Genomic DNA, 18,690 nt, shown 5'->3' with positions numbered 1-18,690 from the left:
AAAACCCGCTGCCCATGGTCTGAATCGACGTGGTCAACTTCAAGGGTGGAGATCGAACCTTTTTTTAATTTCTTTTTTTTTTTTGAACCAGGGAAACGATCAATTTTTATTTATAAACCGTTGGTTCGAAGCGATCACTCAAGTTGAATGATCAATCACTCAAACTACGCAATTAAATAATACTACTACTACTAATATGACACTAACACCAGAAACTAAACCATCATCATCAGCATCATGTGCTACAGATGCACCAATAAAACCAGATGTAGATGTTGGTATTGATGAAGAAGATGTCGATGACATTGCTCCGAACCCACCACCACCACAACAACCTAACCAACCTCACCAGCCTCCACAACCTCATCAACCTCCACAACCTAACCATCCTCCACAATCAGGACCTCTTCATCCAGGACTTCCATTATTACCTCCTTTGCCACAACCAAAAACCGCGGCAAAAGGCAAGAAATTAGTCACCATCAAAAGAGAAACACCAATTCTCACCGCATTAATAGATCGTCAATTCCAAGAGGCCGAATCATTAATCACCAACAAAGAAAATGCACATTTAATTAACTATGCTGAATCTGGTTATGGTTATACTGCATTAATCTTGGCTAGTATGTACAAACATAGAAGTGAAAATAATAATTTTTATTCCTAACCTTTTATCTCTTTCTTTTTTTTTTTATATATTTTAAAGATGAAATACAAAATGATGATATATCATTTAGATTATCAAAATTACTTATTGAAAATGGAGCAGTTATTAGAGTGATGAATCATAGAGGATTTACACCATTTAGTCAAGCTTGTTCAAATGGAAACTTTAAATCTGCTCAACATTTGGCCTCGATTGATCCAACACTCATCACTGAAATCATTCCAGTTCCATCGATTATTATTGCGGCAGAGTCAGGCCACTTGCATATTGTCCAGTGGCTAGTACAACATGGTGCCTTTCCAGGTGCCCAACTAACCACTGAAGCTGTCGCCAACAAGGGTTTGATGGCAATTCATCAAGCCTCTGTCATGGGTAGAATACATGTGGTCAGATTTTTAGTTGAACAATGCGGAATCTATATCGACGAACAATCCAATACTTGTGGAAACACACCTCTCTATCTAGCCATGGAACAAAATCAATTAGAAGTGGCAGAGTACCTCTTGTGGAAAGGTGCCAATCCGAATATCACTCGAAGAGATGGTATTTTCGGGTTGTTTATGGCAGCTCAAAAAGGACACACTGATATGGTCAAATTAGTACTAAGATACAATGCCAACCCCAATCAACAAACACTCGATGGTCATACAGCAATGGACATCGCCAAAAAATTCCATCACAAAGATATCATTAAATTATTAACACCTGTATCTGTTTCTTCAGATTGTTCTATTATGTAAATAAAATAGTCTAAATAAATAAATATAACTACTATACAAATATAAACAATCAGATAATAGATAATATCTATAGATATCTATTTATAGATTTTGGGATATCCCAAATGAAATCAATCACATTCCCCAATTGTTTTTAAAATATTAAATTTTTAATTTATTATAATTTGAATCTTCTGACAATTTGATAATTCTATCAACCTTTTTATTATCTGTTTACATCTTTTTATAGTTCATAATAAACTACTTTGAATGCATTAAATATATATATATATTTATTTATTTATTTATAATCACTTTTATATTCATATTTATATTCAATCATCATGATGAATCATAATATTATACCAACTGCTAAAGTTGGTCTATTATGTTTATCTTGGTTATTATTCACTCAATTCTTATCTTCAAATAAAGTAGTATCACCAGCAAGATGTAGGAAATTAGTATGTATCATGATAGTAGTAGTATAGTATAGTAAAAAGAGATCATCATTGATCATTAACATTTCAAGTCATATGATGATCTTGATCTTGATCTTCATCTTCATCTTTCATCATCATCATTATTTTTTAGGTACACATTGGAACAGGTATAATATATGTAATGTCATGGGGATTATATCCAATAAATGATCCATCATCTAGATTGTATTGTTCGATTATACCTGCATTGGTTACATTTCAATTTACATTGGTTGGTATGGGATTGTTAAAGGATAAAAAGGTGGTTGATTCCATGTCACGCTCTGGTAATCCTAGAGAACTACTGTTTGGACCAGCTACATATGGTATCATTTTCGTATTGTCTACTATCATTTATTGGGCAAACTCACCGGTTGGTATCACTGCCCTATCACTTTTATGTTTTGGTGATGGCTTTGCAGGTCTCATTGGAAGTGAGTTTGGTCGTGCAAGAATACCTTATAATCGTTCGAAAACCATCGTTGGTTCTGTATCATTTGTCATCTTTTCAGTCGTTGGAAGTTTGATGCTTCTCACTATCATCCAATCCTATGGTTATCTCATTCATTTCTCGTTGTATGCTTTTATACCTTCACTCATTGTAGTGTCCATTATAGGTGCCATCGTTGAATCACTTCCCATCGAAGACTGGGATAATATCACTGTTTTCATGTGTTGTGTTTTGGTTTTAGGTTGGTCAAATTATGATTTATTAATCATTTAAATTAATAATTAATAATATTAATAATAAATCATATATATATGTTGTAAATTAAAAGAGAGAGAGAAAGAGAGACAGATATATTGTTCAACGGCCGTTGTTGATTCATTTTGATTAGTGTTTTTATTTACAGTGTTTTTGCCTCTCTCTCTCTATCCTTTATATAATAATAATTAATTAATTATTATTAATTTATATCTTATGATTATTCATAATCATAGAGGATGGTATTTTTGGTGCTGGTTTGGCAAATATAGTATCGTTATTATTATTATTATTATTATTTGATTTCAATGGTGTTGTTGTTGTTGTCGTTGTTGTATAGTTTGTTGTATTTGTATTATTTGATTTAGTAATTGGAAGTAATAATTGTACAATTGATTGATGTCCTTGTTTAATGGCATAATCCAAAGCTGTTAGACCAGAGAGGGTTTGTTGATTTGGGTTGGCATTGTATTTGATGATGAGTTGTACCATATCTGTGTATCCTTTGAATGATGCAATGGCCAAACCAGAGACACCATCGGATCGTGGTGTATTTGGGTTGGCACCTCTTTGTAAAAGGTATTCTGCAATGGCCAGTTGATTCTGTTCAATGGCAAGGTATAGAGACGTACACGATAGTTTATTGGAACAGTCTTCGATTGGAAAGTTGTATCTTTCAACCAAAAATTGTACAATATCTAGGTGTCCCTTGCAACTTGCTTGGTGTAGACATGTGATACCTTTGTTACCCATTGACGCCTTGACACATTGTGCATTAATATAGGCACCGCTTTCTACCAACCATTGTACTACCTTTAAATGTCCCTTTTCAGCGGCCACTACAATAGGTGGAACTGGAAGGATTTCATCGATGAGTGATTGGTCAACGGCAGCCATATACTGAGCAGCCTTTAAATTACCAAATGAACAAGCCTGTCCAAATGGAGTATGTCCTCTTTTAGTCATCACTTTAATGAGTGCTCCAGCTTCTATTAATCTTTTACAAACAAGATATGATATTTGATCATTTGGATTCTCAGCTAGAAATTAATTAAATAAATAATATTAGTAAATGTAACATAGTAGTATTTCTATTTATATTATTTATATTTATACATACCAGCCAACATGAGTGGAGTATAACCATTGATAGGCTCAGCAATATTAACCATATCAGGTTGAGTATTTAATAATTGATCAATCTCTGCAAAGTTATTATTGTAAACGGCTCTAATCAATCGAGTTGGTAATGATATATTAACAGATCCACCTTTCTTTAGATCATATGATGATTGATTGGTCAAAGAGGATGGTGGTGTTGTTGGATTAGTTAATAGATAATTACTTGGATGAACATCATGTTCATCATAGTTTAGGGTTGTCTCTTGTTTTGCCATCATAAATATTATATTAATATTATAGTGTTGCTAAGATATGTCTGCTGACTTGTTGTTCTCTATTTCTTATTCGATTGCGAATAACAAGATTGAGTTGGTAGTTGTTTAACTAGTAGATGATTTACATGATTTAAAGAGTATTTATATTGAGGATCACTAATCTTGTAGAACAAGAAGTAGGCTTCAGTATCCCAATCTTTCAGGTGATCCAAAAAACTCGTATAAAAAAAGTGATCTTTTCTTTCAAAGACAAGACGCTTTTTCCGAAAACTTATCACCTACACGTCATCTGTACAAAAGTGAGAAGTGATCAAGATCAATGACCAAGACCAAAAGAAACAAACAATTTAATGAAATTAAAATAAAAAATGAAAAGAGAGAGAAAGAAAAGAATCAAAGAAATAGAATATGAGTGAGGTTCATTCAATTTAGTTTGATTTAAAAACTGCAACGGTAGTCACTCTCAGAATGGGTCACAGATTTTCAAATATGTAGAGACATAATTCATAAGTGTATTGTTGGCCCAATCTATACTTGCATTTGTTTTAGCTTTAATATCAATTGGTTTTCTTCCCAAGAGGTAAGTATAGTATAAACAATAATAATATATAATATCTCTTTTTAAAAAAGGAAGAATAAAAATTAATGTTTATTTTTTGTTGTTTACATAATGATACAACCAGAAGAATTGGATGCTGGTGCGCCATCAGATGGTGATGTTTTACACAGTGCTTGTGAAGTTATTGGAGTTAAGATTTGAATAATCTCTGGGAATTTTTTGGTTCTTGCAATATCCAATGGAGTATTGCCAGCAGATACACGTTGATTTGGATCGGCTCCATAGCTGAGAATTAACTTTACCATTTCAGTTAATCCACCTTGAGCAGCCATATACAAACCAAAGAAACTATCGGAACGGGGTACATTAGGGTTGGCCTTTCTTAGGTATTTGGCAACCTCTAAATGGTTTTGTTCAATGGCCATATAGAGAGCGGTCACACCCAACAAGTTTGAACGATCTTCGATATACATTCCACATTGCTCTACAAAGAAACGAACCACTTCCAAGTGACCATTGCAACTTGCTTGGTGGAGTGCCATGACACCCTTATTTTTAATAGAAGTCTTGGTCTATTGTGCATAGATGTAGGCTCCACTTTCTACCAACCATTGTACTACCTTTAAATGTCCCTTTTCAGCGGCCAACAATATAGGTGGAACTGGAAGGATTTCATCGATGAGTGATTGGTCAACGGCAGCCATATACTGAGCAGCCTTTAAATTACCAAATGAACAAGCCTGTCCAAATGGAGTATGTCCACCTTTGGTCATTACCTTGATCATTGCACCAGCTCCTATCAACTTTTTAGTAATATCCAATGCAACCTCTTTGTTTTTATTTTCAACTACAAAAAAAGACAGTCAATGTTAGAAATGAAACTTAAGTTGATATCTATTATTATTAAAATAAATATGTTTGTTAAATTACATACTAGCTAATAATAAAGGGGTATAACCTTGATTGGGTTCAGCAACATTGATCATATGTGGAGAGGTGGTGATCAACTCTTCAGCCTTTTCATATTGATGATCAAAGATTGCACTAATCAATGGTGTCGATCTTAAAATCGTTAAAGTTCCAACTCTTTGTGGTGATGCCACATTTGTTGTATTATTATTCACAGTGTTGGTAGTATTATTTGTAGTATTATTTGTTGTAGCATTGGTTGATTCTTCTTCCTCTGGTTTTGGTGTTTGAGTATCTGTTGAAATGTAAGATTCTGGATGATCTGGATCATCATTATCTCTGTCAATAGTGATATTTTGATATGATATTGGGTTGTAATTTGTCGATGGTGCTACTATCGATGAAGATGCAGATGATTCAGTTGATGATGCAGTTGGTAGAGAATTTAGTGTCATTTTTATTACTATTATTATTATTTGTTAGATGTATACAATTGTATTACATTGAAATGATTAATTTATCTTTTTAATTGATGGCTCTTTTATTAGTCAGGAGTCTCAAAAAATATCCGGAAAACACGATATTTTTTTTATTATTAAGTTTTTTATTTTTTCTCAGAGGGACATGGCACCCCAACCTATGATTCATCTCCGTAGGTGACAAAGTAGCCCGAAGCCAAAAAGGGAATGAGGACTTAGCCTACCAAGATGAGTTTTAGGACGTAGGAAATGAAAACAAGATAGTTCCTAAGTCCTTTCCCAAGTCCTAGGTGATCCTAATCTTTCAGGATATAAAACAAGAAAGATCTACACACAATTCAAACTTAAGATCTATCTTTATTTGAAAAGGAAAAATATTATTTAAATATTTGATTAATTTGATCATCTTCTATCAATACCGATATATTGATATAATATTGGATAATAGTTTTGTTGGTGCTATTATCAATGATTTTGGTGGATTCCTCAAGACCGATTGGCAACCCTGATTTATTAAAACTTTCATATGGTCCCTTGGCACAAAGAACAGAACTTCGGTTGCTTTTCGAAGTTCTATTCGATTGTTTAAATTAAATACTATCCAAATTGTTGATCAATATACATTCATACATATTGTCATTTATAAGGGCTTTGGATTAGGTTTGATTGGATTGTTATTTGTTTTGTCTTTATTTTGGAGATTCAATCAATTTGATTGAGCCTCACATAAATTTGGTCATTTCAAGAGCTTTGTTTGGATTTGAGTATGTATAATACACTATTATTAATAGTGTCCATTATATATAAAAAAAAAAAATATATCATAAACCTTTTGTTGTATCTTGTCTATAGTTTATCTACTAATCGACAATTTAAAAGCTGCCACCTTGTTGTTCAATGGCACAGTCTATATATATATATATATATATGTATGAATAGATAGGTTTCATTCCAAAAGAGTTGTTTCGTAAAATAAATACAAAAAGTTAGTAAGTATGATGATGATGATTAAAGTTTCAAGTTTGTGAATCAATAAATATATATTGATTGATTGAATCTACTCACCTAATTGATCTTCATTCTCCATATTGTACTGTTGAATTGATAAAAAAGCAAGAAAACAATGGTTAGAATGAGAATGAGAATGAGAATAACAACCATTGTCTATACTGCTTCTGCTATTGTTGTACATACATCCTTTGGGGTACGATCTGGGTTGATTCTTTGACCTTCAAACAAGAAACGAACAGAGTTTGGGTTAATACCTTGTCTCTAATAGAAGGGGTAGGTTAGGAAGAGGTTAGGTTAGTGATAAGTTTGCAATGTCAGTCTATTGTGTAATTTTCGCAAGTCGCAATGATTGATAAATACTTGACAAAAAGCGTCACAAAGCTTCTTTAATGGAGTAGTCTTTTTGATCTTGAAATAAACTTCTGAGCCATCCTTTATAAACAAATAAAGAGATAGTATGATTAGTAACTAATACCTATATATATGAACAGTCTTTGTTTTGTTCAACTTGAACACCACATACAGAGTTGGCTACACGCAAGTTAATTTGTTCTTCCTCCTTCTTTTCTTGTGGGACTCCTGGTTCTTCCTTTGTCGACATTCTCTATCTATCTATTACTTTATTTATTTAAAGTTGTATATATTTCAAAATAGATTAATTAATTTTTTTTGTGCATGATAGTCGTCTCAGGCTACGAAAATAAATAAATAAATCGAGTTTTTTAAAAAAAAGGTGGGAATGAACGATTGTGAACTTCGATTAGAATCTACCAATGAACTCATAGTAATAAAACAATGATATTATTGACATTATTTTTATTAATTCTCTCTTTAATATTTTTTTATCATTTTTATAAATGGTTATGAGTTGGATGATCGGTTATTCCTAAAAAGGTTAATTTAATCATCATGAAGAGGAAATTTGATTTTTTTCAATACTCTCTGCAAACTACCCACATTCATTCATTCTTTCACGGTTTATCTTTGAGCTTGTTACATACAAGATAGATAGACATTAATAGTTGTAAGTATTATATTATCAAAGAATGCAAGAAAGTGAATAAAGAAGATAGAAGGGTTGTTTCATTATGATGATGATCATTGTGATGAGAGAAAGATCGATAGTTTGATAGATGGATAGATAGATAGATTGGTTACACAAAGCATTAGATAGATACATATATATTGTACTTGATGATATTGATATTTAATATTCATATTCAAATAGGAGGAATATATATAATCATTATAATGGAATCAGCAACACTTAGAATTAATAATATTTCAGGTCACTTGACAACAAGTGGAGTCAGAGGAGGAGGACAATGCCCATTCTCACAAAAGTCTACTGCACCATTGGCATGCCCAGAAAAGGCATGGTCAGTGATCAATACTTCACCACACGCCAAACCAAACCCAATTCGTGTTTTGGTGACTGGTGCTGCCGGTCAAATCGCCTATTCATTGGTGTTTATGATTGCTAGTGGACAGATGTTTGGTCCATACCAACCGGTCGTCCTCCATCTTTTGGATATCCCCAAGATGCAAGAAGTGTTGAATGGTGTCGTGATGGAACTCAACGACGGTGCATTCCCATTGCTCGCAGGTACTGTCGCCACCACCGACGTCAAGACTGCCTTTATGGGCATCCAGGTGTGTTTGATGGTTGGTGCATTCCCACGTGGTCCAGGTATGCAACGTAGCGATCTTCTCAAGATGAACGCCAACATTTTCAAAGAGCAAGGTGCAGCACTTGCCAAATACGCAGCTCGCGGTGTCAAGGTATTGGTCGTCGGCAACCCAGCCAACACCAACGCCTACATTGCATGTCTTGCTGCCAAGGCAGACCTCCCTTCCACCAACTTTTCAGCACTCACTCGTCTCGACCAGAACCGTGCTGTATCGATGATTGCCGAACGTGTAGGTGTACCAGTCGCCAAGGTCAAGAATGTGTCCATCTGGGGTAACCATTCACTCACCCAAGTGCCAGACGTTACCAACGCTGTCATTCAAGATTTTCCAGAAAAGGGGTTAACCACCCCCGTATTGACTGCCGTCAATGACAACAAGTGGTTGGAAGAATCGTTTATTCCACAAGTCCAAAATAGAGGTGCTGCTGTCATTGCTGCGCGTAAGCTCAGCTCGGCTGCATCAGCTGCCAATGCTATCGTCGGTCATATGCGTGATTGGGTACTCGGCACCAAGGACGGTGAAACTGTATCCATGGCTGTTGTCTCTGACGGCTCTTACAACATTCCAAAGGGATTGGTCTTTTCCTTCCCCGTCCAATGTCGTGCTGGTGAATGGTCTATTGTTCAAGGTCTCAAAATCACTCCATTTATCCAATTAAAATTAGATGCAACTACAAAGGAATTACAATCTGAAATTGATGCTTTACCAAAATAATCAGAAAAATAGAAAGAAAAAAATTAAAAAAGAAATAATTAAATCAAAAAATATAAAATATAACCCAACAACAACAAAACTTGTATTATTTATAAACATAATTATCAACAAGATACAAACTTGAAGGATCGTCACCTTCTAACTTGTCTTGGAATGACTCCCTTTACCAGAGTATACAACTGGTTCCCGAGTAGAGGTGTATGTAAACTGATACATTTCAGCTGCATTGGCAACATCAAAGAAAATTGACTTTATGTTTGGGTCAAGTCTCTTTTGGTATAGATAAAAAAAGAGGAAAATAGATTTACCAATACTTGGGTTACCTTTTACCAATGTAGTCATACCAACCCTTTGAGTCAAATCTATTTTTTCCAAAAGTCGAATGTAACAGTCTCTAATATATATTGGGTCAGTGTTGTCTACCCTCTTCTTTGATGGGAAGAATGTGCCTGGTTGAAGGGTGAGAATAGGTATTGTTGTTTTCTCATCAATGGATGATTCTCCAATAGAGAAATGACCAACAGGGTGAACACCACCTAGTTTAGCATTTACGAGGAGTTTCCAAAACTTGGTAACCAAGTTTTATTTTCCAAAGATTCTAAAAGACATAGGTAATGTTAATATTCATATTTGAATCACGACTTGATTTTTGAATAAATAAATAAGTTACCTACCATTTAATGTTGAGGGTTTAATTGGGTCTTGAACAAATGTTTTTGAGAACATGAAAGGATAGAGGAAAGCCAACCTTGTTTTGCCGGTCTCGAGAAAGCAGGTCGTAATTTAAACCTCTTCTCATTTGGAGCTTCTGATACAATAAGGTGAGCAATAGACTCGAATGTTTTGGCGTGTGAAGCAACAAGCATTGATCCTGAAAGTTTTAATCTATCAAAATTCATAGCAGCAGGTGCTACCGACTTAACCAAGCACAACTATCATCTCTGTTCCATAAACATGGGTTTGTTAATGTTGTACAACAAAATAAGTAAGATTACTACTATTATGATCTCTGGAGATGCCATCTCGAGGTGAACTTACTAGTATTTTTCATTTACTGGTAGACATTGCAATGGTTGTTGATTATGTACAGATGATGTTTAGGTTAATTACGTATCTATCCTTTTGGTTCAAAAGCTACATAGAATTTTTAATCTCTACGACTGGTCGACCAAACAATATTGTTCATTGCTCAAGGTAAATAATAATTATTATTATATCTATCTTTCATCTATTTGTGTAAAAATTAAATCGTTTGACCTGAACGAACATAGCTACAAGTGTTGCTTCATCAAAAATGAACCAAAGATGTTATGCGATGAGTCATGAAGTGGTGAAGTGCAGCTTTTGGGAAGGTTGCAAAAAAACGAGAGAGAAAAGAATCAGATTTTTATTGCGTCTCTTCAAGACGATTTTAATAATAAAATTACTATTTTTAGTAGTTGATGATGTTGTTAAAAAATAAAAGTAAACCCCTTCCCCCAATAAAAATATTTATTATTATTTTTTTTCTTTCCCCAACATTAATTATTTCATGAAAATTTTTGCTACTCATTAAAGAAGAAATCATTAGTATAATAGTTATTAGTTTATTACTATTTTTTATCTTACACAAATACATTAATAATAGTTTCATTTTAAATATAATAATGTCATCATCATCTTCTTCAAATCCATCTCCTTCCTCGGCTCCATCAGATGTTGTTACTGTTGGAAAGTATGCAACACTTTCACGTATCTATGACTACTCTTTAGTTCAAGGTACTGTTGATAGAACTTTCAATCTCTACAACTATGCTAAACAATATTCATTGCTAAAGGTAAATTATTATCTGTCTTTTCTATCTTTCTATCTATCTTTTACACACAATAAGGAAATGTTATAGATGAACTACTCGTAAAGAAACAAACAAACAGCTCTCCCTTTCTTTTAATTAAATATTTAATTTGCTTACATTTTTTTTTTTTTTTTGTATAAAAGACACCTATTGCACTTACAGAACAAGTTGTTACAACTATTGGCAAACCAATTCTAGATAAATGTGATCCATTATTACAATCGGTTGATCAATTTGGTGTCAAGAAACTTGATCAAATTGAAAGCACTGTATCAAGAGCATCTGAAGGAACAAAAGATACCTTTTACAATGCAGTTTCAAGTGTTGATGGTGTATTGGATCGTGTCTTGGACTATGGTTCTGAAAAGATTCAAGGAACTCAAGTTAATGATCTTGTTCAAAAGACTGTTGGTATTGCAGACTCTGTTGTTGATACCGTACTTCCACCACCAACCAATGAAGATCTCGACAATGAAACTGAGTATGTCTACATTTAAATCATATGAAAAGAAAAAGAAATATATTTACTAATCTAATCCTTTAAACTATATTTAGAATGTATCATTTAGAAAAGAGATGTAAATTATTCTTAAAGTTGAGAAAGAGAATCAACAAGGAATCACTTATGAACGTTCCATCCAATTCCTATAATCATGTAGTTCAAATTTCCAAGACCAAGCCACTCTCTGCCACCGTTGATTTACTCATGGAAACTGCTCAAAAGCTTCAAGATATGACATTCTCTGTGTCATTAAAGGGAGCTTCACTCCAATCCGCCATAGACAATGTCTACAAAGGCTTGAACACTTTGTCAGCCTCTGTCGGATCATTTACCATCTGGGTTAGCAGATTCGACACTACTGAAGTATATGCCTCACTTGAGGAATTATCCAAAATGGTCAGAGCCTCAAAGGATGATGTTGCCAACATGGTAGATGAAAATGAAAAAGTCAAGGTATATATGATAAATGGAATAGATATTTGATATTTTGACCAAGCTATTTATATTAACTCATTTTTTTATTTCCTCTATAATAATTAATAATAATAGAAATTAAAGAATGATACTGTTGAGGTGTTCCGCCACGTTGCACACATCTTACAACAACAAATTGACAATGGTCTTGCCAAATATGAAGACTTGAAGAAACCAGATTCAATGTTCAAAAACTCCATCTATATGTTAGAGAGTGCAGCCCAAAGCATCATCACCGTTGCCAAGGAATTTGTTCCATCTATTCGTTTGAACTCTGCTCCCACCTCCTCCTCTTCGACTGCTACTTCATCCTCTTCTACTCCAGCTCAAGAGTCAGGTTCCTCTCCTTCCACTCCTCCTAGCAACTAAATATTGTCACACCATCCACCCATCCGTCCCTAGGGATACTAGTATCAAGTCAATAACAAAGGTTTTGTTTATTTAAAAAAAAAAAAAAGAAATATTTCTCACTCAAACAATTTCTGTATAGTTTTAAAACCACATTCATCACGCGTCCAATCAACCAATCAATCAATTAATCTGATTCATATCTTATCTTTCTTCTAAAAATATTAAATAAATATTAATACCAACATTTGACCCTTCAATAATATTATTATTAAACTACTTCAAAGTCAATTTAATTATTATTTCTTTTTTATCTCTCACTCACTCACTTACAGGAATAATGATAATAATAGCTATTTAACAAATCAACAACACACAAAATAGTATCATTAATATGTCCGGATAGGGGATTGATGTCCAAGTTTCCAAAGGTGTCATGTGGGTCTTTTATTTAAAGAAAGAGAAAAAGAAAAGATTCAAATCAATCTTTTTAATACTCGTAGAATATATAATTTAGAAAAGAGATGTAAATTATTCTTAAAGTTGAGAAAGAGAATCAACAAGGAATCACTTTTGAACGTTATATCCAAGAAGTCCAAATATCAAAGACCAATCCTCCACTCTCTACCATCATTGACCAAACCAACAACGTATGCACAAAGATATCGTTAAAAGATCCACCCGATTTAATGCAACTTGTCTCCTTTTGGACAACCATCAAAGACCGAGAGGAAGCGAATCTGTCTTCATACAAATCTCTGTTTTTTGATGCTCAATTTATTTTTTCATTAGTGAATGCTACAAAGGATTGGTATCAATGGTCACCAAGACGAAAGAAGGAGAACTTGGTGGTTGATCAACATCACTGGAGACTTGGGAATCGTCAAGAATGGATTCTCCAAGTGGGGTGGTATCCCACGCCATGTTTTACAGATGGCTGATCAATTCACCCTTTTGCAAGACTAAATAGTCACCATCGCAGGTACATTAGTTCAAACCCCTAGAATAGTAGGGTTCTTCTTATCAATTTTTTAAATTAGTTCTTGACCAACCAAAAATAGTAAATAAATAAATATAACTAGATATTTTTTAAAAGAGACTTCTTTCAACGAGAAGATGGGAAATAAGAGATGATCGTTGTTACCCGAGGTCAAAAAATGGTTCGTCGAAGTTATGATCATTGAAATCCTCGTGACATAGGTCATAGATGGGACTCGTGTCCAGAAAATGACAACTTCCGAGCCGTTTTGAATTTTTTTCCGAGGTAGTCTCGCGTTTTGATGTTCGTCTTTTCAATATTTAAACATAGGCCACATCACCTAGATTCATAATTCTATTCACAAGTTTATACAAATAACTAAATCAAATAAAATGGTCGCAATTACTTTCATGTCTATGGTGTCTGGACCAACCATCATCGAAGCCAAGGAAGACGAAACTTTCGAACAAGTTGTCCAACGTCTCCAAGCTGCTCTCCCAAAGCAATACACAATCGATCAATTTGATTGCTCCCTACCAAACCCAGTTTGGGCCAAGATTGCCTTGACTGCCACTGTTGGTTCCATCGGTCTCCCAGAATCTGGTGAACTCCGTTACATCATCAGATGTTAAGAGGAAATATCAAATTAGATAATAAATAATCAAATTTAATATAGTATATGTGGTTCCACCAGTATGTTGTCAGTATTAAAACATACATACAACATAGGATAAATATATTATATATTTATATAAATACTATTTATGAAAGAAAAAAAAAAAGAAAAAAGATCATGATATAATATTTTTTTTTTGAACATTGAGTAGACTTTTTCATGTGTTAATTATCATCTTCATCATTCATCATTCTTCTTTTATTTTATAATATAACATTCAAAAGATACTACAGATAATCGAATAGAAAGAAGAAGAAGAAGAAGAAGAGAGAAAGAGAGAGATTCAAGAGGATGAATGAATTACCAGAAGAATTGGTTACATTACCAATTCCATTGGTAGGATTGATTGGTATATCAAATCTACACTTTTACATTGAAAAGAATATATCAACTAGATCGATTGTAGACTTTCAAAGATTACATCCAGTCTCACCAATAGCTACTTCATCACAGCAACAACAATCACATATATCACTTGATCCATTATCACCAAAACTTGTTAGTGCAGACACACCCATTTCATCATCTCCTTCAAATCAAAGTCGTATTGAACAACAACTAAACAATGACTTGTTGATATCGACACCAAACAATAGTGGATCACCAGCACTCCAACAGCAACAACACTCACAATCACAATCATCATCCCCAAATAGTTCAACCACTAACACAGTATCTGGATGGCGTGTACAATTACTACAACCACCCATTATAAAGGTTGTTTCAATCGAGGTAGGAGGATTGACCAACAAAAAGGAAAAGAAGCCCAATCATTCAGAGTCATTCATTCCACAGGGTGTCATCAAGGCCAATTGGATTCATAAACACACTGCATCACTGCCATCGGTAGTATCCCTCTTTCTTCAATGGCCAGAAGATAAATCTCCCAAATCACATGATGCTCTACTATCTCAAATCGATGCTGTCAAGGCAAATATCAAACAAAGAAATGTAAAATTAATGATTGTCATTGTAACCAATTCTTCAAATGGTAAATAAGAAATAGAATTAGAATAGAATATAAATAGAATGAATTAGAACTAATATATAATTTCTATTATAGTTGATGTATATGATGAAAGATTTTCAATGATTAGAAGAAGAGCTGATATTGATCCAAAATATATAATCTTTTTAAACAAGAGTGAAATGAAAATATTTGTTAAAAAGTATGAGACATACATATACCTATACATATATATATATTATATTAGTCATTTATTAACCTTTTTATTTATTAGATGGGAAAAACTTGCATTAGAATTAACAGATTTACATTACAAAGAGGAGTGTCAATCATCAAAATCACAAATTGCAAAATCAACTCATCCATTCCTTGTGATTAGATATCATTTCAAGATTGCATTCTACTCTGAATTTAGAAATGATATGAATTCTTCACTTAAATATTATACATTTGCATACAATTCATTAAAAGATTGGAAACCAAATAATGATCCAAGAGGTTCAAGATTTGAAGAATTAAGAATGATTGCTTCATTTTTAAATTTCAAGGTAAAAAAGAAAAAAAAGAAAAAAAAGATGAGGACAAATATTAAATTTCTTTTCTTTTCTATTTTATTTTTTAAGATTTGTAAATTTTATTTATGGTCAAATAATTCAAATGAAGCATTACAACAATTTGAAAGACATATTAGATTATTCAAGATTTATCATGGACCTGATGAAAAACAATTTGGACATTATCAATGGATTGCAAGAGAGTATCAAATCTTTGCCGAGTTGTTGGAGATGTGTACAAACACGAATCGAAATGCTATACCAGGAGGATCGATATTCTACTACCAAACCGCTGCCAAATACACCGAGGAGCGTAGAAAGTATTTCAAATGGGTGTCTGACAAGTACTCCAATTCAACGTCGGTACAGAAATTCAAAGACTCTAAGCCTCGATTTAATCTGACTACGGGGTGCATCTATATTGGTCAGCCACCTCCAGATCTTTCACATCCACTCGATCATTCGACACCTGCCATGGTTGGAGTATTACACGACGATGAAATGGATGATTTCTATCGATCCATTTCGATAGAGTTGCAAACCAACTATACCAACTTGATTGTCGATCTCTTGGGACGTGCTTTTGAACAAGCTACCATTCATAGAAACACTCGTATCATTTCATTTATTGAATCACTAATTGCAAATGAATACTTTATCGATCATCAATATGATATGGCTCTCCAATACTTTAACCACAATGCTCTTACCTATCGTCGAGAGAAATGGTGGATGTTGTTAACCTACACTCTTTCAATGTGTCTTAAATGTGTTCATAATTTAAATCAACCAACTAGTTATATTGGTTATGCTATGGATTTACTTTCTCCAGGTAAGAAAAAAAAAAAACAAAAAAAACATATAATAATAATATTAACTTTCTATTTCTTTTTATTTAGATTTAACAAATTCTAAAAAGGAAAGATCAATTATTCAACAATTTTTACTTTATGTATTGGTTGATTCAAGTAAATTATCGCCACCAATTTCTTTAACTGCTCCACTTGATGTTAAAATGGATCATACTCATCCTCTAAGTATGTAAATCAATATCTTTTTTTTTTTAATATATATTAATATATTTTTTATTTTTTTATTTTAGTTAATTGTAGAGTACAATTTCCACATAGTATTGCAACATCACATAGTAAGACTGAATTTTTTGTAGTGATTGAATCACATTTCCCAGATCCAATTCGTTTCTCAAAGTTGAGAGCTGTATTTTCGGATCCATCTTACAACAAGGTATTAAACGGTGATCAATTGTCAATTGTTGATCCCATTTCACCGACTCTAAAGATGAATCAAGAGAGAAAGGATCTTGTATTTCTACCAAATGAATCTCGTCTCTTTTCATTCACTCTGGCAACCAAGGAAAAGATGGAACTAGAATGTCAATCTGTTATTTTAGAATTGGGGTCATCACCATCTGTCAATTTCTGTTGGAATATTTCTGAATGGGCAATTAAATCTGATCAAGAATCTTCTGATAAAGATCAACATAATCAACAACCACAAGTTAAAAAGAATCAAGTGACTCTACAACAACAGCAACAACAACAACAACAACAATTGGTAAAACCAGATCCTTATAAAAAGTTTTTAGAACGTTCATCAATTAGAATTCTCGATCATGAATCACTTATTCAAATCAAATGTAATCATACTCCACCAGCCATCATCAATGAATTCTATGAAATCGAATTGGAACTTGTAAACAATGACAAAGAGATTACCAAGGGTACTATTACTTTTGAACTTTTAAATCCAAATATTGCAACTAATCAACAACAACAACAACAGCAACAAACAGAGTTATTATTACCAACGATTGAAATTAATAACAAACCATTAGTATCTTCACCATCAATCACCCAAATTCACCAAACCCAACAACAAGCAGAAAGAGGAATCTACCCCAAACCATCATTCTCTGAACAATTGTCAACTCTTTCCCTACCACATATCCAAGAAAAAGCATCATTTAAAAAGATCTTTTACTTGCACTCATCTCAAATCGACGAGAACCGATTGGTGATCAATGTGTCGTACGAGACCAAGTCCAATGAAATATCACACTCTAGCAAGGGATTCAACTTCCCCGTCCAGATTGGGTTCCTCACTCAATTCCAATTCTTTAGTACCAACTTTACACCCAACGATATGTATGATGGCGCCATTGTTGCCAAGGAGCCACTCCTTTTACTCTGCGATATCCGTATGAATCTTCCCTACGATGTCGTCATTGATAAAACGACGCTAAAGATCAACAATGTGAGTCAGGCTACTCTGAACCCATTGATGATGGGTGCCAGTGATGAATCGGGGGCACCCAACGACGCATCATCAGTGCCCGTAGGTCATCTACTCAGCTCGTCCAACTCGAATCTCTCGCCATCCACATTGACTCGTGACGGCAACTATAGCTGTTGGTTTAATCTCATTCCACTCATCACTGGTGAATCTCTATCTTTGGGATCACTCACCATTTATTGGCGTAGAAAGGTCAAGGGTAATGACCAAGACGACAAGTCAATTGTATCTCAACTACCTATTTTACTGCCACACATGCGTATCACTACCAACCCGTTCATAACCAATGTCAACGTACCATCGTACGGAGTTGTTGGTGTGCCATTGGCTCATAGCATCGTGATCACCAACAACACCAACTTTTTACAAGAGTTTGAGTTGTTGGTCACCAACCCAGCTTCGTATGGTGGCTCTGACGCACCATTCCTATTTGCAGGCGACCGTGTCGGAACATTCTCTATCCATCCAGAATCAACACATGAGATTCGTCATGTACTACTACCACTTGTCGCAGGTAAACATCCACTTCCTCACTTTAAAATCACTTCGAAACGATTCAACAAGGAATTACCAAAGACTAAAAATACAAATGAATTCCTATTTGTTAAACCATTCCTATCAAATTAAAATGAAATATGGAATCTATTAAATAAAAAGAGTTAAGTTGAACACAAATAAATTGTTTTACAAATAAATAAATATAATAA

At 33.8% G+C, this 18,690-nt stretch overlaps 10 protein-coding genes across 10 annotated transcripts; 6 read left to right on the top strand and 4 right to left on the bottom strand.

The window, feature by feature from the left end:
* Nucleotides 1-196: 196 nt before the first annotated feature.
* On the top strand, nt 197-1,643 carry DFA_10954 (uncharacterized protein; the record flags this gene model as incomplete). Its single annotated transcript, XM_004351152.1, has 3 exons — nt 197-623; nt 707-1,403; nt 1,637-1,643. 3 exons carry the CDS (start codon nt 197-199, stop codon nt 1,641-1,643), a joined length of 1,131 nt encoding a protein of 376 aa, XP_004351204.1.
* Nucleotides 1,644-1,733: 90 nt separating this feature from the next.
* On the top strand, nt 1,734-2,592 carry DFA_10953 (uncharacterized protein; the record flags this gene model as incomplete). The annotated part of the gene is made up of 2 exons (XM_004351151.1): nt 1,734-1,850; nt 1,981-2,592. 2 exons carry the CDS (start codon nt 1,734-1,736, stop codon nt 2,590-2,592), a joined length of 729 nt encoding a protein of 242 aa, XP_004351203.1.
* A 189-nt stretch (nt 2,593-2,781) lies between these two features.
* Nucleotides 2,782-3,971, bottom strand: DFA_10952 (ankyrin 2,3/unc44; the record flags this gene model as incomplete). The annotated part of the gene is made up of 2 exons (XM_004351150.1): nt 2,782-3,614; nt 3,695-3,971. 2 exons carry the CDS (start codon nt 3,969-3,971, stop codon nt 2,782-2,784), a joined length of 1,110 nt encoding a protein of 369 aa, XP_004351202.1.
* A 59-nt stretch (nt 3,972-4,030) lies between these two features.
* Nucleotides 4,031-5,894, bottom strand: DFA_10951 (uncharacterized protein; the record flags this gene model as incomplete). The annotated part of the gene is made up of 4 exons (XM_004351149.1): nt 4,031-4,211; nt 4,639-5,078; nt 5,136-5,377; nt 5,465-5,894. The coding sequence occupies 4 exons, from the start codon at nt 5,892-5,894 to the stop codon at nt 4,031-4,033; spliced, it is 1,293 nt and encodes a 430-aa protein (XP_004351201.1).
* An 896-nt stretch (nt 5,895-6,790) lies between these two features.
* sumo (small ubiquitin-like protein) lies at nt 6,791-7,530 on the bottom strand (the record flags this gene model as incomplete). Its single annotated transcript, XM_004351148.1, has 5 exons — nt 6,791-6,825; nt 6,984-7,011; nt 7,113-7,190; nt 7,290-7,361; nt 7,453-7,530. The coding sequence occupies 5 exons, from the start codon at nt 7,528-7,530 to the stop codon at nt 6,791-6,793; spliced, it is 291 nt and encodes a 96-aa protein (XP_004351200.1).
* A 650-nt stretch (nt 7,531-8,180) lies between these two features.
* Nucleotides 8,181-9,335, top strand: mdhA (malate dehydrogenase; the record flags this gene model as incomplete). Its single annotated transcript, XM_004351147.1, has 1 exon — nt 8,181-9,335. The coding sequence occupies one exon, from the start codon at nt 8,181-8,183 to the stop codon at nt 9,333-9,335; it is 1,155 nt and encodes a 384-aa protein (XP_004351199.1).
* Nucleotides 9,336-9,473: 138 nt separating this feature from the next.
* DFA_10948 (uncharacterized protein) lies at nt 9,474-10,386 on the bottom strand (the record flags this gene model as incomplete). Its single annotated transcript, XM_004351146.1, has 2 exons — nt 9,474-9,871; nt 10,374-10,386. 2 exons carry the CDS (start codon nt 10,384-10,386, stop codon nt 9,474-9,476), a joined length of 411 nt encoding a protein of 136 aa, XP_004351198.1.
* Nucleotides 10,387-10,981: 595 nt separating this feature from the next.
* On the top strand, nt 10,982-13,797 carry DFA_10947 (uncharacterized protein; the record flags this gene model as incomplete). Its single annotated transcript, XM_004351145.1, has 7 exons — nt 10,982-11,152; nt 11,314-11,651; nt 11,726-12,125; nt 12,222-12,507; nt 13,038-13,254; nt 13,287-13,305; nt 13,759-13,797. 7 exons carry the CDS (start codon nt 10,982-10,984, stop codon nt 13,795-13,797), a joined length of 1,470 nt encoding a protein of 489 aa, XP_004351197.1.
* A 68-nt stretch (nt 13,798-13,865) lies between these two features.
* On the top strand, nt 13,866-14,105 carry DFA_10946 (uncharacterized protein; the record flags this gene model as incomplete). The annotated part of the gene is made up of 1 exon (XM_004351144.1): nt 13,866-14,105. The coding sequence occupies one exon, from the start codon at nt 13,866-13,868 to the stop codon at nt 14,103-14,105; it is 240 nt and encodes a 79-aa protein (XP_004351196.1).
* Nucleotides 14,106-14,440: 335 nt separating this feature from the next.
* DFA_10945 (DUF1683 family protein) lies at nt 14,441-18,610 on the top strand (the record flags this gene model as incomplete). The annotated part of the gene is made up of 6 exons (XM_004351143.1): nt 14,441-15,140; nt 15,213-15,318; nt 15,391-15,664; nt 15,740-16,502; nt 16,570-16,707; nt 16,773-18,610. The coding sequence occupies 6 exons, from the start codon at nt 14,441-14,443 to the stop codon at nt 18,608-18,610; spliced, it is 3,819 nt and encodes a 1,272-aa protein (XP_004351195.1).
* Nucleotides 18,611-18,690: the final 80 nt, after the last annotated feature.

The sequence above is a fragment of the Cavenderia fasciculata genome (genome assembly GCF_000203815.1).
Source record: "Cavenderia fasciculata unplaced genomic scaffold Scf_EUAJFUG02G6ADK-5, whole genome shotgun sequence".
In the NCBI taxonomy this organism is placed as follows: Eukaryota; Evosea; class Eumycetozoa; order Acytosteliales; family Cavenderiaceae; genus Cavenderia; species Cavenderia fasciculata.
The sequence above is the reverse complement of the archived record's forward strand: the minus strand, read 5'-3'. Positions and strand labels throughout refer to the sequence as shown.